Source organism: Corvus moneduloides, chromosome 7 (assembly GCF_009650955.1).
Source record: "Corvus moneduloides isolate bCorMon1 chromosome 7, bCorMon1.pri, whole genome shotgun sequence".
Classification (NCBI taxonomy): domain Eukaryota; kingdom Metazoa; phylum Chordata; class Aves; order Passeriformes; family Corvidae; genus Corvus; species Corvus moneduloides.
In genome coordinates this window covers 31,181,866-31,205,038 of record NC_045482.1, presented here as the reverse complement: position 1 = coordinate 31,205,038, position 23,173 = coordinate 31,181,866, and the positions used below count along the sequence as shown (strand labels likewise).

Sequence of the window (23,173 nt, the reverse complement as noted above, 5' to 3'; positions counted from 1 at the left end):
CACAAAAATATGACCTGGAGGTCTGTTATCACTTACTTGAAAAACCAAAACCTTTCCCTTACAATACTGACAAATATGAGGAGTAAGAATATAGCTGGACATTTGGAGCAACGTACTGTTTTCCCTCTGCTTGGTTCTGCAACAAGCTCAGATAGCAATTAGAATACTTAATAAACTTCTATATCTGCTCATCTTATTTAACACTGTCTAAAAGAATGTATTCATTTTATTATTGTTAATATTTCTATTAGTCAGTTATGTGTTGTTTAAGAGAATTTGAACTATTTTTAAAGTGCAAAGCAAGAATTTGCCCCAGTGAAAGACAAAGTGTTGGTCCAAACAATGTATGAGCCTGATGTGGTTATGAATAACACATTCTCTTGGACTTCACACACTTGCCACTCCCATGCATTTTACTGCAGTTTAAGGAAAGCAGCGGTAATGCTGAGAGGCAGCTTTGGGAGTCCAAAGGCCATGATGACTGGGGACGTACAAGCTTATTAGCTTGTTAGAATTAAATCTGTCACAGGTTCTAGTAAATAATTGAAGGCAGATCATGGTTTTCCTAAGCTCTGTTTGAGTTTCACTGTGTCAATAAGGACAAAGACTTAATTTAAGCCACATTTGTGCCCTCCTGTGCCAATTTCTGGTGCTTACTCTACAGAAAATCATATAGAAAGGTAAGAAGTTTCTGTTCATGCTTGAAGCCAACGGCTCAAATAAACCTGGTATCTAATACTGCCATGCACCAATTTTTTCTCCAGTAAGAACAGACAAACACACACCAGGACAGTGTTATCCCACTGGGTTATAAACAGATATGACGGTGCCTTTTGTCAGATTACACAACAGAGATCAAAAGCACCACAGCCACTTAAAACCATCTTGATCCCCTGAGGAAGCACTGAGCTGACCAAGAATGTTGACACATAAATTGAAGGACAAGTTAACAGAGAGACAGAGTAGGTTATACAGTCTCTGGATCACTACGGTTTTGCTGATTAAACATACATGAATGAACTGAGTTTTGTTTCTAAGCTAGTTTCTGTGAAATGGCCTGCCTTCAGATCAGGCTACTCATTGGCTTCTCCTGTGTGTTACCAGGGAACAGGGAACTGTAATGCAGGTATGTTGAAACAGCCAGGTAAGAAAACTGCACTAAGGCCAAGAGTTCCCCTGGATTTATATGACAGTTCAAGATCTGACAAATGAAAGAAAAGCCTCTGGAAGACACCAAAGCATGCAATGGTTTTCTGTGCCAATAAGACAAGAAATGAAGCCCTTCCTTCACCTCATTTTAAATTTTTTGCCTATCCTGGGGCACAAGAACAGAAATTGCGGTCACCAACAGATTGAACTGCGATCCATTAAGAAAGACTGCCATCTCCTGGTTACTTCAACAAGAGTCTTCCTTGGGAAAAAAGAGTCAGTTTAGTTAAAGCTTACGGTTGATCATAAAGTCATGCTTGCTCTGAACCTTTAAGGGAAAATGTCACAGTTAATAAAGGACAGGCAAGTGAAAGCTGGAAAGGCTAATGCATTATGACTGCACGATATAGGTTAAGCCAACGTGTGCAATAATTATAACTATCACAGCTTGACACAGTTTATAAAGGCCTGAGCCGTAAAAGCTCAGAGCCCAATAATACAAGCTACTGAGCATTTTCTTCTGGAGTGCTGACTCTCCAAGCTTTTGCTGACTTTCAATCAGGAAAAGCAATATTACATAATGGTTGATAAGAATCAACTATACTCTTTCTCAGGGATATTAAATCTCCTTTAAATGGCAATCTGAAAGGGTCTTAGGAGTAAAAGTGACTTACACCAAGTTTAAGCACATGCAGAATTTTGTAGAGCAGAAGAGTAGTGTAAAACTATGGATTTAGGAGCATAATAATATTGGGCAAGGGAGGGGTGAGCCACTCCAAGGAAAATGTGAGAATGAACTCTTTTGATATTTTCTTGAAGGTGTTTAAGAATGGGCTAAAATGACAGTCAGCTGGAGGTATCACAGACTATTTGACAAGCTCTCTGTTCCCTGTTTAGTTTTCTCCTCTGTCCAGGTTGATGAGAATTTGTTCCCACAAGAAGTATACTTTGCAATAAAATAGTATTTTACTATCACTTGCATATTTAAATTTTGGTGGTTAAGAGTAATATACTTTTGTTTAATCAATATTACAATAGTGCCCAGAGCTCCCTGACACACACAGGTCTTCTCTGTCCAGTACAGACTCTGTCTCTATAGGTCCCATGCAAACACATTTCTTAAAACAGTTCTTTCTTCAAGGCCTTGCAATCTAAACACAAACAGGCAGCGGGAGTGAAGAAGTATGGCTATCCTCATCTTACTGATGAAGATATTCCCACTGTGTGGATACCATAAACAAAATGAGAACGACCTCTTAAGGTAATAGGAGCACCTACAACTCAACAAGACATTGAGGTCTGTCCTCACAAGTCCCACACTTTGGGTGTCTTCAAGGAAACAAACATTTAAAGCATAAATATCACTTTGAACATAGGCAAGCTGTCTGCATTACTGAATTCAGAGGCCTGAGCTCAAGGAGCTAAATTGTAATCAGAAGAATGCTGATACCATTGTTTAATCAATTATTTGTTTAATTTAAGATTTTAAACCCCTTCTTCCTCAAAATAAGAATTTTGTATTGTTCAGACTAAAGTTAAATGGAATTTCTAATTGTTACATGAAGAAAATATTACTCTTCATCACAAAAATTTTAGGAAGACTAACAATTCAGGTCATGATGTTATCTGAGAGTTTTTTACAATACTTACCATTCCATTCTTCTATAAGCTTTTAGACTTCCAGGTAAATGTACAAAAATTAATGAGGAGCTTCTACTGAAGAAAACTCAGAAAAATATAGCACTCAGTTCTCCATCATCTTTTTCACTAACAGTGTAAGAAACATAGGGCTACTAATCAAAAAAGTAAAATCTGATTCCAAATTTGAGAACCTACTTTAAAACAATAATTAAAAAACTGATAAATGGCATGACAGAATTTTCTTATAAATACTCAGCATGGTGGAGAAAATTTTGCAGTGAAACAGTGTTCCAGGACAGGTAAATGAAGGAACACCTGCGATGGACAACTGAAACAAAAAAAAAAGGTAACCTCAATCCTTCATTCTCTTTCCTCTCCAACTAAAGGCATTTGTGTGTTGCAGCTCTCTCACAGCGAGGGTGACATCTTGTGTTCATTCCAGCCACAAACTACTGCTAATCAGCCTCCATCCAGCTGCCGTGCACCCAGAATATCCCTCCCCTTCAAACTTTATCTTCAAAAGATTTGCAAAGAATTTTAGCTGACCCTGTATATGAGACCCTTAATGTCTCAGATTTCATAATCATGACTTTATATTGTTTGAACGGAGCTATTTTAAATGAAGATCTGTAAATGATAAAGCAATATAAAAGACACACTCCTTCTGAATGGGACACAGTAATATATTTACTGGGATTCTTTAAATTAATGAGAACACTGTAAAAGGAATGCCTTTTATGCCTGAGAAAATTGTTATTTTAAGGATTATGAACCTGTCAGTCTGTAAGTTATAAACCAGTTGCTACACCTGCAGTTTGATTAATCTACTAATAAACCACTTGATCCCACTTGTAGTCTTTGCAGCATCTTGAGAAACCTTCACTAAGATTTTTAAAAACAGGAAAACATCAAAAATTGGATCTTTGTATATAAAAAAAGAATATTGTGAGTTTACATGCTGTCTTAATAAAAGTGGCTGTATCTTACTGTCATGTGCCAAACAGGCTATTTATCAACACCTCCTAGGGTTTGTGGAACAGGGGAAGCAAACAACTGTAAAAAGCCTCCTAAAATAGAACAGAAAATGTTTGATTATTATTTCATCCGATTCAGAAAAGCAGCTTTTGAGGACCCCAAAAATATGTTGCAAGTTTAAGTTGTGAATGTCAGAAACAAACTGTAAATTAAAATAAAATAAAATAAAATAAAATAAATAGAATCTAAACTCTTCAGCTGTGTGCCATGCATAATTTTACACTACAGTTATCCTCATGGTACCCTCCTGCCTGACAGGGGTACATTACAAACTGTGCACTGCTTTTGCATTACGAATTTTTTGTTCTCTCATTGCCTCTGTGAAGAGAAAAATGTATATGGCACCTGAAGATTTTTTGTTTGCAGTGTGTAGGTGTTAAATATAGAATTATCTCTTACTGCAAGGAAGAACTATAGCATTTCATACAGGGTGGCATTTCCTGGACTTTGGTCCTCTGTGTGTCAGAGAAGACCATGCACTAGAACACTTGCAATGGTTTCAGTTCCAGTTGTAAAATATGGGCTGAATGAGAAATTTCCTAAAAAAGTCACAGATGTGACTTGAACCCAGCTCTATTGCCATGTCCAAAAGGTGTGGTGATGTCAGTTATAACTGAGACAAGATTTCCATATGGCACAAGGGAAATGTTATCTGAAAGCAGTATTAAACAAAACCCCTAAAAAGATGTGATTATGATGGCCTACCTTGCTTTTTCCAAACATGAATACCTTACTCTCCTTGTCCGCCACAGTCTAAATTCCCTCTCAGATTCAGTGCTATTCAGTGATACCCTACAAAGACATGATTTGTACCAGCAATTTCTAACTCACATTAACACTGACATGTTCTATGAATCAAATCATCTATTCCCTATGTGATATATCTGAATATATCTGTATCTATGCCATTTATATCAGTTCAGGTTTGGGTAACTTTTCTCTGTCAAAGTCCACATTTCAGAATTATATGTCTCCATTAAATCAGAAAATTGATTATTTCTGCAGATACCTTTGTATCTATCATTTGCATGTGTACACAGATTGGTAAGGTAGGACACATTTGAAAAAAAAATAAAAATCTGATTCTAAACCAAGTCTCTTTGTATTACTGTCTGACAGATAAATTTGCTCTAACTTGGAAAATTATAATCTGTTAAAAATGAAAAGACAGCTCTGAACAGTTTTCCAGTTTGTGGCTGCAAGCAATAGAAGCTTTAATTTTCTAGTTCAGAACTTTTAGCTGAATGGTGCAGATGTTCATAAATTACATCAGTGTTGATTTTCTTCGTGTCCAACCTAAGACATCAAGAATGCATTTTTTCAGAAATTCTGATTTCTGAAAATAAAACTTGTCTTCTTTAGTTCAGCTCTGTACCCAAACTCCTGTATTAAAAAATGACTACGCACTTTTGCTTCGTGATCTTTTCTAGATGGGATTTTGGTACATTTTGTATAAATTACCACCTTCTACCTGAAATGATACAACTGAAATCAATGACTACTCTGTGTTACATTTTAATCAACACAAGTTAGCTAATGGTAAGTAGGCACAAATATGTTTAATTTGGCTTTGAGGATGAATTAACTCTGGGAGATAAAATACTGACCTTGGCAGCCCATTAAAAACATTCATCTTTACAGACAAATTCAGAGTACCTCATATGAACTTAGTCAGTTCTATAAAGGCTTCACTAACACAAAACGCTTCCCTACAAACCTTCCTGCAAGATCATGTGCAGGAAATTTGAGGCATTTTGACAACAACTCAATAACCATTTGAGATAATCCTGTTGTTAGTAATGATTGCCTGATAACTCAAGCAATTAGGAATGAATGTGTTGGACAGGAATGACACTTATACTAAGGGAGGATTCATACGCTCTCTAAGAAATGCCAAAATTCAGAGAAAAACTATTAACATCAGTTAGTGGTTTAAATTACTGTCTAGACAGGTCACAATAACATTATCATTATTATCTTCTGAGTCTTCTTCTTTTTTTTTTTTTTTTTGATGACTTCCCACAATTACAGCTTGAAAAAAAACAAATAGATTCTAGAAGAAGGAAGGTCAAAACCACATATTTTGAAATTTCCAAAGAAGCACATTTTTTTGTTAACCCTAAGTAACATGTTTTACAAGATATTGAGAGAAAGCAATTTTGGAGCCTATGATAATTTGCCACCTAAAAAAATCTGTAATTTCTGAGTTCTTCTACATAATACCCTTACATCTGTGTACACAGATGCAAGACCATCTTTTGTCTATAAAGTTTTCCTTGTGTGCTATGCTGACTGTAGCCAACAGACACAGCCAATATATTCTGGTCGGTGGGATCTGACATAACTTTTCAGGACGGTTTATCGATGTGGGCCTTGTGCCACACTAATGTGATTTCACAAAGACTTGCCAAGTCAGCCAGAACCCAGCATGGACACTGAGGTGAGTCCTTTATAAAGGCTTTTACTTGACCAGGGTTTCCAGGTCCTGATTCTTGACAGAGCTGGGGGTGTGATGACGTGGGTGAAAGCAAAGATAGTGAGATCCTGGCACTACTGGTTAAGATGGGAACATGAAGACCATGCCCTGCCCAAAGGACATAACTTTGTCCTCCCTCAGTGTATTAGTGTCAGCTCCCTGCTGCCCAGATTTTTATACATTTTATCTGCACAATGACCATATTTCAGAAAGAAGCACCGCCCAGGTTAAATCTGGATCCAAATAGTAAACCTAGTCATGTCCATATAAATCAGTACAGAGTAGGAAGAGCAAACCCATGTCCACTTAAAAATACATTCTGCAAACGCAGTATAAGGTAGCGAGGAAGACAATATTCCCAGAATATAAATTACACTGAGCTGCAGTAAGGAACTTTCACCTGTTTAAAATTAAGCAGGTAAAACTGAGTTTCTCTGGAGTTTGTACCAAAAGCCTTTCTTGCTGAGGAGGGACCAGTTTAGTTTCAAATGCAGCTGATGGGAATGGAAATACTCATCCAGCTTAATAAAGCAGTGGCCAGACATGCTATCCAGCTAAAGTCCAGACAGGATCACATGGTTCACAGTCTGAAGCTCTGGCAAGACAAATTTAATTTTCATCCTGGTGATCCAAATGACCTATGCAAGACAATAAGTACAGATGGTGGAAAATTACTTTTGTTTCATCTCTAACATCAGTAGCTTTAAAAAAATAATAATAATTATGTTCAATAAACACTTGGAACTTAATATAGAAATAGTTCTGCAATTTATTCTGTGTTACAGCAAGGCACCGCGGGCTGAATCTCACGCCTAAGAAGGCGCTGGTTTCTGGTTCAGGTGGCAAAGCTGCGGCACATCCCTGTGCTGTCTGTGCCCTCTGCTGGTCAGGAAGCAGCCGATGGGGCCGCGTGCCAGCCTTCGGGAATTACTCCTTGGAAGTAATTACTCCAGGGAAGTGACTCTTCCCCTGTGCTCGGCACTGGTGATGCCACACCTCGAGTGCTGTGTCCAGCTCTGGGGCGCTCAGACGCAGGACACTGAGGGAGGGGCTGGGGTGAGTGCAGAGTAAGGCAGTGAGGCTGGGGAAGGGACGGGAGCCCGAGTCTGATGAGGAGCAGCTGGGGGAGCTGGCGGTGTTTAGCCTGGAAAAAGGAGGCTCAGGGGAGACCTTCTACTCTCTACAACTCCCTGACAGGAGGGGGCAGCCGGAGAGGATCGGGCTCTGCTCCCAGGCTACAGTGACAGGACAAGAGCGCATAGCCACAAGCTGCGCTAGGGGAGGTTTAGGCTGGAGATCAGGAGCAGTTTCCTCACAGAGGGTGATTAAACACTGGAATGAACTGCCCGGGGAGGTGGTGGTCACCATCCCTGAAGGTATTTAAACAAAGACTGGTCGTGGCACTCAGTGCTGTGGGGTAGTCGACATGGTGATTTCGGTCATAGGTGGGACTCGATCTTAGAGCTCTTTTCCAACCTAACTGATTCTTTCATTCTGTCTCTTTCTCCCGCTGAACACTTGTAACCATGGGTGGAGGCAGCACCACCGGGCAGAGGGGCGTTATGAGGAGGCTGCGGGTGGTTTGTGTGGGACACGCCGAGCCCCTCCTCTCAGGGAAACCCGGGGCGTGTTCCCCCTCCGCGGCCGAGACCGGGGCCGGGCCCCGCGCGGCGCTGCCTCCGCCGTGCCCCCAGAGGGCGCTGCCGGGCGCCCGTGAGGCCCCGCGGGCGGCGCTTCCGGCGGCTCCCGGGCGCGGCCTCCCCACGTGTGCGGGAGCGCCGAGTTCCCGCCGCCGCTGCCGCGATGTCGGTGCCGGCGGCTGCCAGCAACCTGCCCATGCGGCTGCTCCGCAGGAAGATCCACAAGCGCAACCTGAAGCTGCGGCAGCGCAACCTGAAGCTGCAGGCGGCCCAGGGGGCAGGTACGGGCGGGCGGCGCCGCGGAGCCTCTCCCCGGCAGAGCGCTGGCGGAGCTGTCGCTGACTTTGTGTTCTTTCTCTGTCTCTCCGCCGTGCAGTACCCCCGCCCAGCGAGGCGGCCTCCCAGGGACCCCCGGAGGAGGAGGAGGTGGAGGAGGCGGCGGTCCCAGAGGTGGATGCGGCGGTCGAGGAGGGCGCAGAGTCTGCGGAGGCAGCCGGACCCCGCAACGGGGAAAAGAAGAAAAAGAAGAAGAAAAAGAGGAAAGCGGTGGCCAATGGAGGAGATGGTGCGTGTTGTTAGCAAATACAGCGTGTCTCCCAGGGCTGAGTTAGTCTGGGAGACCCGAAAAGCGCCTCCTTTGGGTTCCCGCCGCGTCGGGGAAACTTTGAAGTGCCATGTGCCGGTCAGGTGTGCGCTTAAAGTCCCTGAGGTCTAAAGCTTTACCTCTTTCATTCCAGCTATGATATTTGAATTCTTAATTCATACTAGCAGCCAATTTAATTGTTTCACAAGATTCTGCTTTCTAACATTGATTGGATGTTTTTCTTGTTTATTATTCAAATACCTGCCCTGTGTTTCAGGGTAGAGCTCTGGCAGATGGGTGCTCTCTGTGCCTGGCTGTGCAGCCAATACAGCTTTTTCCAACATGTCCAGCGTTTGGCAACATGAATATGTTACAAAACTGAAGTATACTGGAAAACTACAAAAAAAAATAGCGCTTCACAAATATTGCTAGATTTCCATATATTTTTTACATATATTCTTATAGATACATATACAGACATACATGAGGAATAGAAGCTTCCAAACTGTATTTGATTTTTGTGACACTCATCATGGTTATGCCAGTGAAGAGGTTGCTTTCCTCTCTGAGGATTCAGGTACCTAAAATGCAACATTTTACATATCCTGAGCACAAATGGTGGGGGAAATTTAGTGTCTGTATTGCAGATGGGAAAGAATTTTGTAACTCATTTAAGGACAGTTTATCTTGTTTCCACTCAAAATCTCACATGACATACATCAAGCTACATTGTTTCACTATGCGAAGCAGGCTGTGTGGAAGGAACTGGGGGATTTTTTGCTCTGTGCCTCAGAAAATTCCATAGAAACTTTGCCTCTCCTCCAGCCCCCTTCCACCCCATTGAAAATTGTGATCTTTGTACATGGTTTACAGACTAAAGGAAATTCATTCTGTGGAACAATGTTTTATGATAACCATGACCATAATAGTTCCATATTATTAACCATAACCATGATATTTCTAACTGACCTGTCTTCTGTAAAATAACACTCCAGATACAGAAGCCAAAAAAGCAAAAACTGAAGAAGATGAATCTGCAGAGGTAGAAGATGGAGATAAGCAGGACTCAGGAGAGAAAGAAGTGGAAGAGGAGGAGGATGAAGTGCCCAGTTTACCACTAGGTGTAACAGGTACCTTGTGTTCTCTTTTTCATGCATGTGCAAAATCCCATGGCCTAACACATTTCTTCCAGAGCAAATTGCAGTTTTCAAATGAGCTTTGCAAGTCAGGTGTTTGAATACATGATGTGACACTGGCAGCTGTACAGTAACCCAGTTACTGTTCTTGGAAATTTGCATTATATACACACCTGTTGGTCCTAAAATTACTAGTGAAAGTGGTTTTTAAACCTATATACACACATGCTTATCTGTAAAGGAAGAAATCCATGAAGAGCAAGCTGAAGATGTAGAATTAGTAAATTCGGCAGAAGCAGCAATACATTCATACATTCATCTTCAGTCTTATTAACTCTGTGTAGTTTTCTTATGAACTCATTAATAGAGTATTTTGCCAATTCTTTGGATTTTATGGTAGCTTGTGATAAGAAAATGTCCTTTGATTTTTTCATATAGGTCAATTTGAACTGGTTAATCTCAGATGGCAGATGAAATTGAAGAAATAAGATTAAATATTTTTCATTTTCCCCTTCAGGTACTTTTGAAGACAATTCTTTTGCTTCCCTGGCTGGTTCTGTCAGTGAGAATACATTGAAAGGCATAAATGACATGGGGTTTACACACATGACCGAAATTCAGCATAAAAGTATTAAGCCACTTCTGGAAGGCAGGTAAGAAATAGGGCTTTTTAATCACTCTAATGACCCCAGATGTTTTGTAAATTTTGCTGGCAAGTTACACACATGAATCATAGAATTGAATCATGGAATTGTTAATGTTGGAAAAGACCTCCACAATCCAGCCTTTCACTGACCGATTGTTGTGACCTGCATCTGCCAGCAGGCTCTTAGTACCAGCTCCACTGGTCTTCTCTAAGCCATGTTAGGATTTTACATTGTCAGCATTGATCAGAGTGGGATTGTTCTTTTCTCTTTATCTATATGGTCAACTAAATACTTCTTTTTCTGACATTGCTGCTTGCAGGGATATTTTAGCAGCTGCAAAAACAGGCAGTGGAAAAACACTTGCGTTTCTCATTCCTGCAATAGAGCTCATCTACAAGCTGAAATTTATGCCGAGGAATGGTAAGGCTCTTTGTTTCACAGCTGGATTTTACTGTAGTGCAGCCATTTAGAGGGTTGTAGGAGTTGTAACTGACTCCTGTCTGATTGATGTATTTTTAGGAACAGGTGTTATTATTCTTTCTCCTACTCGAGAGCTGGCTATGCAAACCTACGGAGTTCTTAAAGAACTTATGAATCATCATGTTCACACCTATGGTCTGATAATGGGGGGCAGTAACAGATCAGCAGAAGCACAGAAGCTTGGAAATGGAATCAACATCATTGTAGCAACACCAGGAAGACTGCTGGATCATATGCAGGTAGATACAATATTGATGTCTAATCTGGTTATTAAAACATGATAAAACTCTTTTCCCTGTCTCACTGTGAATTTGTTAATCTTCTAGAACACTCCAGGTTTCATGTACAAGAACTTGCAGTGTTTAGTAATTGATGAGGCAGATCGAATCTTGGAGGTTGGATTTGAAGAAGAAATGAAACAGATCATAAAACTTTTGCCAAGTAAGAAAAAAAAAAATCTATCTTTCCTGGAAATCACTTGACTAACATGATGTCTTCTTTCTGACTCAATTATTATAAGAGAAGTCATTAATTTTTATAGTTCTGTAAATGAACTTCGTAGTGGTTGTCTTACTCTGTCCCTTCTTTCTGCTACCCAGCATATACTACTTGTTCAGCATAATTTGTCTGAAGAACAGAGTTTTCATACACTCTTTAGAGATACAATTCTGTTCATATAAAATCCTTTTAGTTTTACATTTTCTCATTCATTTTTCTGCCTGTGTGTTTCCTGGAATTCATTATTTCCTAATAAGGCTTAAATATAAGGAAAAAGGTCTTTGACTTGAAGTTCAATCTTTTTTCATACCTCCAAGACCAGTATTTTAAAGAAGTTTAAGTATTTACCTTAAATTTTTCTTTTCCTAATTTTTCATTCAGCTGTTCCTTGTAATTGATGCATTAAACACAATCTCAGAGTTGTTTTTCTTAAACAAAAATATTACAGTATTCACAGAAATTAATTTATAGTTAGAAATACAATGTTGGTCTCTGTTTAAGTCATTGTTTTGTGTCTAAATTGGATTGCAGCTGAGTATTAACATTTTTACAGAGAGAGAGTACTGTGTTTTGATAGCTGTTAGGATTTTGAGGGTGGGGACAGCTGAAATAAACATGGTGTACACCCCATAATACAACTACAGCTCTTTGTAGGCTATGTTTATAGCACTATGTTTGAATTAGAATTGAAAAAATGTAGAGGACTTGTCGAGGAAGGTTTGCAGTTCGAGATTTTATGGACTTACTATTTAAATTCTTCTTTAAAACGTGAGGCTGTCTTTCCAATGTTTTTGCAGAGCGCAGACAGACGATGCTTTTCTCTGCCACACAAACCAGAAAGGTTGAAGACCTGGCAAAGATCTCTCTGAAGAAAGAGCCACTGTATGTTGGGGTTGATGATAACAAGGAGACAGCAACAGTAGATGGTCTTGAACAGGTAAGACACAAATGTTAGTGGGTGTGTTTTGTGAACACCAAGCCCTGTGTGGTTTTTCCTTGGGATGCTTCAGATGTATTTCACTGTTTAATTATTTGGTGTGGGGTTTTTTCACAAAGTAATCTTTTCCTGATGTATTGTGTTACTGAAACAGAAGTTTGCTCCTTACTACTTTTATTTAACAATGTTTAAAAATTTTGCAGGGCTATGTAGTGTGTCCATCTGAAAAAAGATTCCTTTTGCTCTTCACATTCCTCAAGAAGAACCGGAAGAAGAAACTGATGGTATTTTTTTCTTCATGTATGTCAGTGAAGTACCACTATGAATTACTCAACTACATTGATCTGCCTGTTTTGGCCATTCATGTAAGTGTCTTATTCATTGATTTATTTTTAATTAATCTGATAGTACCTGTTAACTCTTACTGACTTTACATTTACCTTGTTTGTTTCAGTCCAGTTTCTAATAAGCAAGACACCCTGCTCACAAAACTGATCATGGTCTTGATTAGTCTGTAGAGAATGGAGATAAAGCAAAGATTATGTAATAACAACACTTCAGTAATCAGACTTGCTATTTTTTGAACCAGGGCTGAACATTGATATTAGTTTATGCTCTGTATCTAGCAACATTGCTGTTTTCTTCCAAGGGGTTGCCTTTCACAAGCACTGAAACTCAATATGTGGAGCAAAGCTCTTCTCAGAGAAATCCAAAATCTCTGATCCCTGAAGTGTTTGTTGCTTTTCCTAAGGGCAGGGTGATGTCTGGATTTACTATGCCAATTCTTACCATTTGGACGAATATTGTAAATTTTTTGTCAAAACCACAAAATGCATAGTTTAGAACAAAGAATTGACTGAAAGTCTATCAAACTACTACTAACCACAGCAGTAGTTACAACTAACCACAGATGTCCTTTTCTATTTTGTTTTGGGGGGACATTTTTTGCTATTCTTCAATAGAACTGTGACAAGTATCTGTTTTGTTTGGTTGCTTGCTTTTTTAACCTGTGATCTGTCTAACATATTGCTAGACTTGCAAATGTCCTTTTTCCGAACTTGAAACATACATGTTGTCCTCATGAGAGGAATGTTTATTCAATTTTTAATATTTTGGGAGATACAGGGTAACCTCTGAGAGATGCCACTTCATGTAACCCTGTGCCATTTATTTTTTTCTTTGTTTCTTCACTGCAAAATAGTCCTGCTTGGTCTGTACAAGACCACGATTTGGAAAGATGTCTCAAATCATTTTTTTAGTTGCTATGTGTTTGTTTCCTTTTAGGGGAAGCAGAAACAGACCAAACGTACTACAACGTTTTTCCAGTTCTGTAATGCCGAGTCTGGAATACTGCTGTGCACTGACGTAGCTGCCAGAGGATTGGATATTCCTGAGGTTGACTGGATTGTCCAGTATGACCCTCCAGATGATCCAAAGGTAAGTTAAGGAAGCAGACAAGAGTCACAGCAAGAAATCAATCTACAAACTGAGTTGCAGAGAAAAGCTGGAACTGCTGCTTGACAGAGGTCAGGATTCAGCCATAGTCATATCCAGCTGCTGCTTTCTTTCACCTCCTTCACCAGCTCCTAGGAAATGCTGTTCCTAGCCAAGACCTTTGTTGCCTTCTTAAGAATTGCTTTTTAAAATATTGTTTGTGCTGTGAAATTAAAATCTAATCAGCTAAACAACAAAACACTTCTCAAGAGGAGTGTGAGTTTACAAATGCATGCCAGAGCTTTTCCAGTTGAAATTTGCTTTTTGTTTAAAGATAATATTCTTATTTGAATAAATGTCTACTGTAAACAAGCAAAATTCAAAAAACTCAGAAGTTTTGACACATAGACCAAAATCAAGATTTAAATTTCAGTTACAGCAGACTAAGATTTTTTTCTTCAGTGAAAGATAAAATACTTCAGTCAGGGGCTCTGTCTCAGCCTGATGTTGCTTTGCACCTTCAGCGCTTGCTTTCCCTCATCCATTGTCAGTGCCAAGAAAAAGTCTTACCAAATGAATGATGCATTACATTATATTGAGGTTCACTTTGGTGTATTTTTTGTTGATTATTGAGACGGCCTGACCTTGTTGCTTGTTACTCTTTCCAAAAGGAATATATCCATCGTGTTGGTAGGACTGCCAGAGGAATAAACGGTAGAGGACACGCTCTGCTCATTTTACGACCAGAAGAATTGGGCTTTCTTCGTTACCTAAAACAAGCCAGGGTAAACTTCTGTCTACATTTATGTTTTTTTACTGTGCATCTGGTTTTTAAAGGCAAAACCTGGTGGTTTGGTTTGTTTTTTCAAAGCTCAGTTTCGTTTTGTTTAATTCCAGAAGAAGCACAGCCTTCTTCTAAAGGTAATCATTTTAATAGAACTGCACAAGAGTTTCTTGGTTGCTCTCCTTATGGACTTGTTTTGTGACTTGTGACTAAAGTGGTTTAACTTCTAAAACAAAAGTGGTAAAAAATGGTGTCATACTGAGTGTCTCTATTACTCTAGCTTAAAGGAAGTGATAATACTGTCATATTGATGTAAAGGCACTTTACAGATACAGCTGTGGTATTAAAAAAAATCTGTTATCTAGCAGGTTGTTTTCTATTTGTCCTTGGTCTTAAACACATTCACTGTATTTACACAGTGTAAATAATTTTGATACTTCATTTCTTCTTTTGTTTTTAAGGTACCACTAAGTGAATTTGAGTTTTCTTGGTCAAAAATTTCGGACATCCAGTCTCAGGTATGACATGGCTTTATACTTCAAATGCTTTGATTATTTTTATTATAATTTACATGGAGAATGTTACAGTCTATAATGACTGCAGGTCACAAATATGTGTGCTTGTTTAGGAATGTTAGTAAATAGTCCATGTGTATTTTTAATTAGATGGTGTTAATAAAACTCAGCATCAGCTAAACCTCTTTAGTGCTCCTCTGCTACAAAAATAGCCAAGGAGCACAGAGTTGAGTGGAATAGCATAGATAATTCTGAAGATGTGAATTTCTATTGTTGATTACCTATGTGAATCATTCTTTTGATAAGAGCTCTGTAAAGTTTCTTTTCAGTAACTGGAATTTAAAATAACAGGTGCAAGAAGCAGTGAAGACAGTCCTTACAGAGAGAGGTTCCTAATTAAGTGTAATCAGGAAGAAATGACGCCTAATGTAGCTTATTTTTAGTATGCTGAATTAATGTATGTTAAACATCAAATGAGACACTGGGATCTAATGAGTACTGGGAATTGGGCCCACATCAAATAAAATGTCTCAGTCTACATTGGTGTACCTGCATTTTGGTTTAGAATTAATAGTGCTGGTTTCACAACACATTTTCACCACAATAGATCAGACTGTGCACAGAATTGCATGGAATCCCACAGTTCAGATGTCAGGCTGGAAATTCTCATGCACATGGTTTCATGTCCTTCTTGATTCACTTGTTTGGGACAACCCAGTTTAATATTTCTGTAAATTTTCATGTTGCTGCGACTTTGTACTGTAATTCAGTTTCAGGCTCTTTTGTCCTTCTCCTTGTTTATAAAAGCATTTTTACACCTGTATGTGCAGGTTGATGTCACAGGGCAGTTTTGCTGAAGCAAAGAGTGAATGTCATTGCCACTCACACAGTAAATAATCTTTTAAATATAATTTAGAGCCTTTTAACAGCTGTGATTGTTTATGTCTCTTACGGGGTTTTTTCCCCTCACCAGCTGGAAAAACTGATAGAGAAGAACTACTTCCTTCACAAGTCAGCCCAGGAGGCATACAAAGCTTACATCAGAGCTTACGACTCCCACTCTCTGAAGCAGATCTATGATGTCAACAACTTGGATCTTCCCAAAGTCAGCCTTTCGTTTGGTTTTAAAGTTCCTCCGTTTGTTGACCTCAGTATCCTTTTACTGCAGTGGTTCAAAGCTGAATTTCTGCATTATAAATGTTCATTGCTAAATTCCTATGGTACCTCAAATTCTGCTGTTTTGTTATGGGGGTTGGGGTTTTTTGCTATTAATCATAAAAATGAATCATGCTCCAGCAGTACTTTATCAAAGGAAATGTAAATATTGCAGACATTATAACTGCAAAATTGCCTACAAAATCTAGTTTAGCACATGTCCATGCTATACAGGCTTTAGTTGCTCTTGGGCAGATTCTGGAATGCACACATATTCCGAAGTATTGTTCTCCTCCATGGAAAATTATTTTCATTGAAATCTGCTTGCTTAAGTTTTGTAGTCATGGAATATTGACATAGAGGGGCAAGAGCAGGAAATAGAAGACTGTATCTAAATTACTGTCAAACCTGACAGTGGATGGAATTTGAAGCAGTAGTACTTTGGACCGTTTAATTGGACAGCTGGAGGAGTATTTAGAACCACAGGCACAAAGTTCTGGGTTTCTCTGTAATTAGGCAGCTCAGCTTTTTGTGTAACTATTTTTTCTCATGTCAATAACCCTTACTAAACCCAAATGCAATATTTCAAATTACTCCTTTTAAAGTTCTTTAACCAATAAAATTTCAGATGTGAACAGCAACCATGGCAGAAGACTACAGAAAAGAGGTGGAGGTGGGGGATTTGGCTACCAGAAATCAAAGAACGTCCACAAAGCGAAAATCTTCAAGCACATCAGCAAGAAATCTGACAATCGGCAGTTTTCTCGTTAATTATGGTCACTGAAATGCCTTGGGGCCTTGGGATAGCCTACCTTGATCAAAACCATCTGGCAGCTGCTGCCAATTTAAACAGCTCTTTTCACATTTTTAGGTCTCTTTAAGGATTTTTTTTTTTCTTGGAACATCTTTTATTTTTCACTTCAGGAAGACTCTTTGGAACTGAGGCTAAAGGAGAATATGGGCAGCTAATTTTGCCATACTTGTAAGGAAGAAGATCATTTAAATTACCTTAAGTCAATACTACAGAGATTTTTATTAAAGAAAGGGAGAATACTTTTAGGTTTTATAGAAGAATTTGCTTTACATTTACCCTTCTTTCTATGCATACCTCTGAAAATTGTTAGAGTGGACAACATAAGGACATTGTGAGATAAAAAGGTTTTGCTCACATGAATAATTGCAAGGGATTTTAATGCTACAGAACTCTACTCTGGCCATCAAATAATGCTGAAGAATATAGGAAGATTCCTTTAGAACTGAACCATGGATGAATAATTAAGGCTGTATGAGCTTGTGATTAATTTCAGCCATGGTATCTGTATAACAAGTACAGTGTCCAAAATAAAAAAACATCTCTTACACCATTACGGGACATGATTAATACTGGTTTAATGTTGTGATACAATGGGAGCACTCTGACAAAAATATTTGGTTTTCCATCACACTCAGTTTAAATCTGAATTTATTCGTCTAGTGATGTCTAGTGTATTTGGCAAAGAATTAAGGAAAGCAGATGACATAAATTGAAGCACTCAACCCAGGCAGTGTTTTCTAAGATGCTCCATAACCTTGATGAAGTAAGAAGTTCTGCAATTGTATCTTGTACATTGCAAAAGTGTATTGCTTTTTGGTTTTAATACACCAGATCAGTGATGGGCAAAGTGAAAGATACTGCCACAGGACTGAGGGGGTGGAGAGACTCAATAAAAGAAAAAGTGAAATGGGGTATAAATATACTAGAAGGGTATTTTGAAGGAAGAATGTGAAAGACTGAACTGGAAGAGGGAGGAATACACATCACAGACAGGAAAAAATGTGGAGACTTCAGCACAAGAAGAATACACAGGTTGGGTAAGAGAGTAATTGTATTACATATAGTATTTCCATCTCTCTGCCATTGAAGCAGTAGGTAACTGCTCTTATGGGGCTACAGTGGTGGTGGGAAGTGTTTAAAAAGTGTTCATGCATCAGTGAAAGACTAAAATGTCACAGCATCCAGAAATGTGGGCCACATGCAATTACAGTAAAACAGCTTTTGATGTATATTTAAAATGTAACCCAGGAGCAGTTACGAATACAATTGCATAAGTAATTATTCCAATATAAATTGGAATGTTATTTCTTAGGTCTTCTAAAGTAGCATGTTAGATTTAAAACTGATACATGCATTGAAGTATTTAAAAAAAAATCAGTGAACTTTCTTTTCATCCTTGGAGAAACCAGATCGTTTGCAGGGGGGGAGAAATAATAGGACCATTCTGTTGCCAGTGCTTCCACCATTCAGAACTGAGCATTGCCTGGTTTTCCCTCTTTTATGAAATGGCTGACTTTAGACCCTAGTGGGCTTTTCAAGAGTTTTAATGTCACAATAATTTCGTTACTAGAATTTGAATGTCTTGTGCTTCTAAGCTTGCAATGAAATAGCAAAATCTCCTCTGAAGGGTAAACAGTGCTAAACATGATGCTTGTCTCATTGAGTTCTAATCTTTGATTCTGGGTTTTCTTACAAATTTATAAATAATAGATGTCAAAGTAATTCTCATGTCTTTATTAACAGCACATCTTAGGAGTTGTCTCTCAGATCTACATCATCATACAGTTTAAGGCTTCTGTTTATACCTGCCAGCTGTGCAGTTACTGTATGGGAATTAAATTTCATTAAAGCAAAAGAAACACTGAGGGACTCATTAGATGAACTGCAAAATTAATTACTTGGGAAGAGAGGTAAGCAGAGCTGCAGTAAACCACTGTGAAGATCAGAGTGTGGTTATGTGGGCACAAGTAGTGGCTGCAGTAGTATGGAGTATTTGTTTGGAACAGGAAAAGAGCTGGGATGTGGAGTCAGTGACCACCTTTCTGACCATGTGCTCATGGCCAGGACTGGTTGGGCTTAAAAGTGCATCAAAATTGCTGCCACTTCTCTATATAGGCAAAGGCCTGTCTCACAGAGAGCTGCTTCTGCCTGTCACTGTTTTGGGGACAGCAGGCTAACTGCTTTCCCAGCAGTTTCAATACTCCAGCTTCACCTAATTTTTTCTTTGGAAGAGCTGAGGCACTGTCAGCTTCTAAAGTCTGATACGTGGAAAACTGACAAAACAGGGCTTGGCAAGAGCCTGCACAACTCCTCCCTATGATATTTGGTTTGGTTTTTCTTAATTTCTGAATTTTCTAATAGGAGGAAATCTTTGAAACAATCTTATCTAGGAGATAGACTGGATGGTATTGCTCTAGAGTAATAGTAGCTTACACTGAAGAAAAAAAGTTAATACTGTTACTTAAATGTAGATGTGCAATGGGTGCACCTTGCCTGTAGTAGCTACCTAGTCAGCTCTAATTTCCTGATTAAGTGGAAGAGAAATTCATGACCTGAGACTAAGTGGGAATTAAAAGCTTCCTGTCTTGTGCAGATGCAATTACCTTTGCTTTGTTTATGAAATCATAAATGACAAATAGTTTCTGATGAAATATCTGCGTATTGGGCAGCATCTATTCCACTGGCATTGCAAGAAGTGCAAAAGATTGTCAAACTGATTGGAAATCTAACGTTTCCTTTGCAGCTTCCCCTGTCATCAATCTTGTGAGCAGTTAATAGACCTCAGCCATCAGGCTCTCAAGGCTTGTCTCATAACACTGACCGATCGGTTGGGGACTAATATTGTGTGCCTTGAGAAATTGCTTTCTTCCTCTGAGAACCTTGACAAAGAAATTGGACTCTTTAAACCACTTAAGGGGGTGATCAAAACTGTCCTGCTTGGACTGGGAGATGTTTTTGACAGTTCTTGGAACAGGCCCATAAAGGAGAACTCTGCTGCCGAGTTACTGCTCATAATCATGAAAAATCTTGTCATGATCCAAGTTTCCTGTGCCATAAAGCTGCCGAGTTATAGACAAGCACAATGCTGGTCAGAAAGTGTTGCCATCAAATTTTTTCAGGGTGAATGTCACAGGTGGAGGGTACCTTTATTGACACCGTAGAGCAAGAATAGTTGAGGACTGGGTAAGGTATTATCTACCGAGGTCTGCTGTAAATAAGAAGCATGTTTCTATTTTGGCAGTAATTAGCCTTTTTGTTTGATGTATGATTTGATGACTCAATTTAAGTAAGCTACCAAAGCTTTAGATACCCAGATGATTTGCTTTCAAGCCAGTGACCTGAGACTCAGGGAAAGCAAGCTCTCACAGGAAGGGTGAAAAGGACTATGTGATTTTAAAAAGTAACATTTTAGTAGAGGAAGAGAGGGTGCTGACAGGATACTGCACAGGTCTGTGACTTTTGGTTTTAGCTCTACCATTGCCCTGTTTAGGAGATCATTGTCCAGTTACTTCAACTGCCCAAAACTTTACAGAGCACTGAAAAGAGCCAGTAAAGAACCATCATTAGCCCTTGAAAGGTGAGTTGATGGTTTGGTTTGGGTTTTTTTCAAACTAAAGTAATGCTGAAAGAAGCCTATAATCAAGGGGCTAGGCATACAGAATAAAGTCTATCACTGCTCCTGGCTTTTGCTGTTAGCTTGATTTTCTTGGGATTTTAGCTGACAGGAGAATTCATGCAACACTTTCTGAGGCTTTCGTTTGTCCAATGCTTTTAGATTTATAGAAGATGTTGAGCCCTGACAATAAGAATCCACCCTCTTGAACTGGAATGCTCTTAGCTGCTGAAAAATCTGCTCGCTTGCATCAAAGTTGTAAATACCATGATGTTGCTTCTGTCAAATCTCTTTATTGCACAGCTGCTTGGGGAAGAGATTACACTTTTTTTGCTCCTCTTAGCCACCACAATAAACTTTTGATAGGGAGTTGTGAGGAGAGGTAGAGGGAAGATCCCATTAGAAGAAGCGAAGAGAAATGGAAAATTGGGGTCCTGTCTAGAACCACATGCACTTTGCTATATAGGTGTCATCCAGCTTAAGAACTGCATTCACTTTTCAAAAAAAGTCCCCAAAACCTTAGCATACTCTCCAATAGCAGTCTATCTTCCCAAACACTTTTGTAAGCTGCAACACTGAAAAACATAACCATCTACTATTTATTCCCAGTTGGTCAGAATTTAAAATTAAAAAAAAAGGAAAATTGTAGGCTCTGCAAAATCCTGTAAAACAGTTACAAAACTTCCAAACTCTCTTCTATTTTGGCTGTCAGCTGAAGATGTTGAGCCACCTAGGGCTTTCTGGGCTCTTCTATGAGCGTTGGCAATCACCTATGAATGTTATTATTATTAATAAAATCAATACTAGCAGGCATTTATGTGACATCTAGATTCTCCATCACATTTTCAATCATAAAAGTATGGAACCAGCTGTCAAAGGACTTTGGAAGGTTTGTTTTTTGTCTTGAGCTGAAATTTTCTATGTATTTCTCAAATTAATTGGAGGATTTATATAACTGACTTTTCTAAAAAATGCTTTGGAAAGGAAGCTGGTTTTCTATTAAAGAGGATGGAATAAAAGTGCATCTGCTAGAAGCTTTCATAGTACTTTTGGATCTAAAACAAAAAATGGAATATAAGCAAAGACATTCAAGTTCAGTGTACTCCCTTTATAATGATCTAAAAATAATCTCTCTCTAAAAGATAAAACCAAACTTCGGGACAATGTAACATTAAATTATATGTATTTGCTATAAAAATACAGCATCACTTCATGGGTTGAAATTCTGTTATCTGGATGAATCATCATCCTCCAGAGCTGTTCCTAAGCTGCATGCTGTCCTTGGAAGTGCTTGGAAACAGGGCGCTGTAACAAAGCTGGCCTGGGCAACTGCTCTGTGGGGAGGACAGACACCTCCTCTGTGGCACAGCTGAGCAACGGGGAGCATGGACAGGAATTACAAGGATGCAGCGAGGGTTAAGACAAGTTAAGAACTTTCAGACTTACAGAAAAACGTATTACGACAAGACTGAGTCTGAAAAGATTCAGTTAAAGAGAGTCCTGAAGTGATGTTTGGTAAAGTGATGAGGACTAAGAAACACGTTTTGCAATTCCTCACCTCTGTCACAAGTCCTTTTCTCATCAATTCTCAGGTGAATAGGGAAAAGTGAGAACGGGTGCAAAGAAGATGTGAAGTAATTAGACTTACAAGAGATGCCTATTTTCCACCCTTTTGTGTTTTGCATCCCTCCGACTTCTCAGCCCACAAAGTGCCAAACATCCAAATGGAAAGATGACATTCTCTTGTATTCACTGTCAATTCTATTGTCCATGTCCAAGCCCTTGGTCCCATATTTGACTGCTTATTTTAAGAGCAATGAAATGGTTGGTGGGAGCACTGAGGGAACATGGCAGGACAGGGTCGTGAGGAGAAAGGGGTGTCCTGTAGCCTCATGGGGAGAAGGGGGTGTCTCGTCACCACCTGGGTCTGTAGGACACAGACTACTGCTGTCTACTTGGCCCTGGTGAGGCCACATCTGAGCACCGTGTCCACTTCTGGGCTCCTCAGTACAGGAAAGACAAGGAGCTACTGGAGAGGGTCCAGCAGAGGCCACAAAGGTGATGAGGGGTCTGGAGCATCTCTTATGAGAAGAGACTGCGGGAGCTGGGCCTGTTTAGTCTGGAGAAGACTGAGAGGGGTTCTCATTAACGCACATTAAGATCTCAAAGACAGGTGCCAAGAGGATGGTGCCAGACTGTTTTCCGTGGTGCCCAGCGACAGGACGAGGAGTAATGGCCATAAACTAAAACACAAAAAGTTTCACCTCAATATGAGGAAGAACTTCTTTACACTGAGGGTGGTAGCGCACTGGAAAAGCTGCCCAGGGAGGGCGTGGAGTCTTCCTCTGTGGAGATGTTCCAAACCCACCTGAAGGTGTTCCTGTGACACCTGCCCGAGGTGACCCTGCCCGGGTAGGGCGGTGGGACGGGATGATCGCGAGAGGTCCCTTCCAGCCCCGGCGGTTCCGTGATTCCGTGAGCAGCGGGTGTCCCGCCCCTGACGGGGCCGCGGACAGCAGCCGGGGAGGCGCCGCCTCCCGCCGCCCCACACGGACCGGCCGCGCCGCCGCCCCCGAGGCGGCCGCTGGGGCGGAGCGGCAGCGGCGGTGCCGCCCGCTCGCCCGCCCTCGCTGCCC

General features: G+C 39.9%; 1 protein-coding gene across 1 annotated transcript; it reads left to right on the top strand.

Annotated features, from left to right (window-relative positions):
• The first annotated feature begins 8,032 nt into the window (after positions 1-8,032).
• Positions 8,033-18,646, top strand: DDX18 (DEAD-box helicase 18). Its single transcript, XM_032114851.1, has 14 exons — positions 8,033-8,222; positions 8,318-8,506; positions 9,520-9,654; positions 10,178-10,313; positions 10,627-10,727; positions 10,827-11,026; positions 11,114-11,228; positions 12,083-12,222; positions 12,426-12,587; positions 13,507-13,659; positions 14,328-14,441; positions 14,902-14,958; positions 15,929-16,106; positions 16,739-18,646. The coding sequence occupies exons 1-14, from the start codon at positions 8,105-8,107 to the stop codon at positions 16,879-16,881; spliced, it is 1,941 nt and encodes a 646-aa protein (XP_031970742.1). The 5' UTR covers positions 8,033-8,104; the 3' UTR covers positions 16,882-18,646.
• The last annotated feature ends 4,527 nt before the right edge of the window (positions 18,647-23,173 follow it).

What these genes read in the sequence shown, in the direction of transcription:
- DDX18 (XM_032114851.1), top strand. Translation starts at nt 8,105, where the DNA reads ATGTCGGTGCCGGCGGCTGCCAGCAACCTGCCCATGCGGCTGCTCCGC. An exon ending in GCAGGCGGCCCAGGGGGCAG is followed by an intron (nt 8,223 to 8,317) that starts GTACGGGCGGGC and finishes TCCGCCGTGCAG; the next exon opens with TACCCCCGCCCAGCGAGGCG. An exon ending in CAGTAGATGGTCTTGAACAG is followed by an intron (nt 12,223 to 12,425) that starts GTAAGACACAAA and finishes AAAATTTTGCAG; the next exon opens with GGCTATGTAGTGTGTCCATC.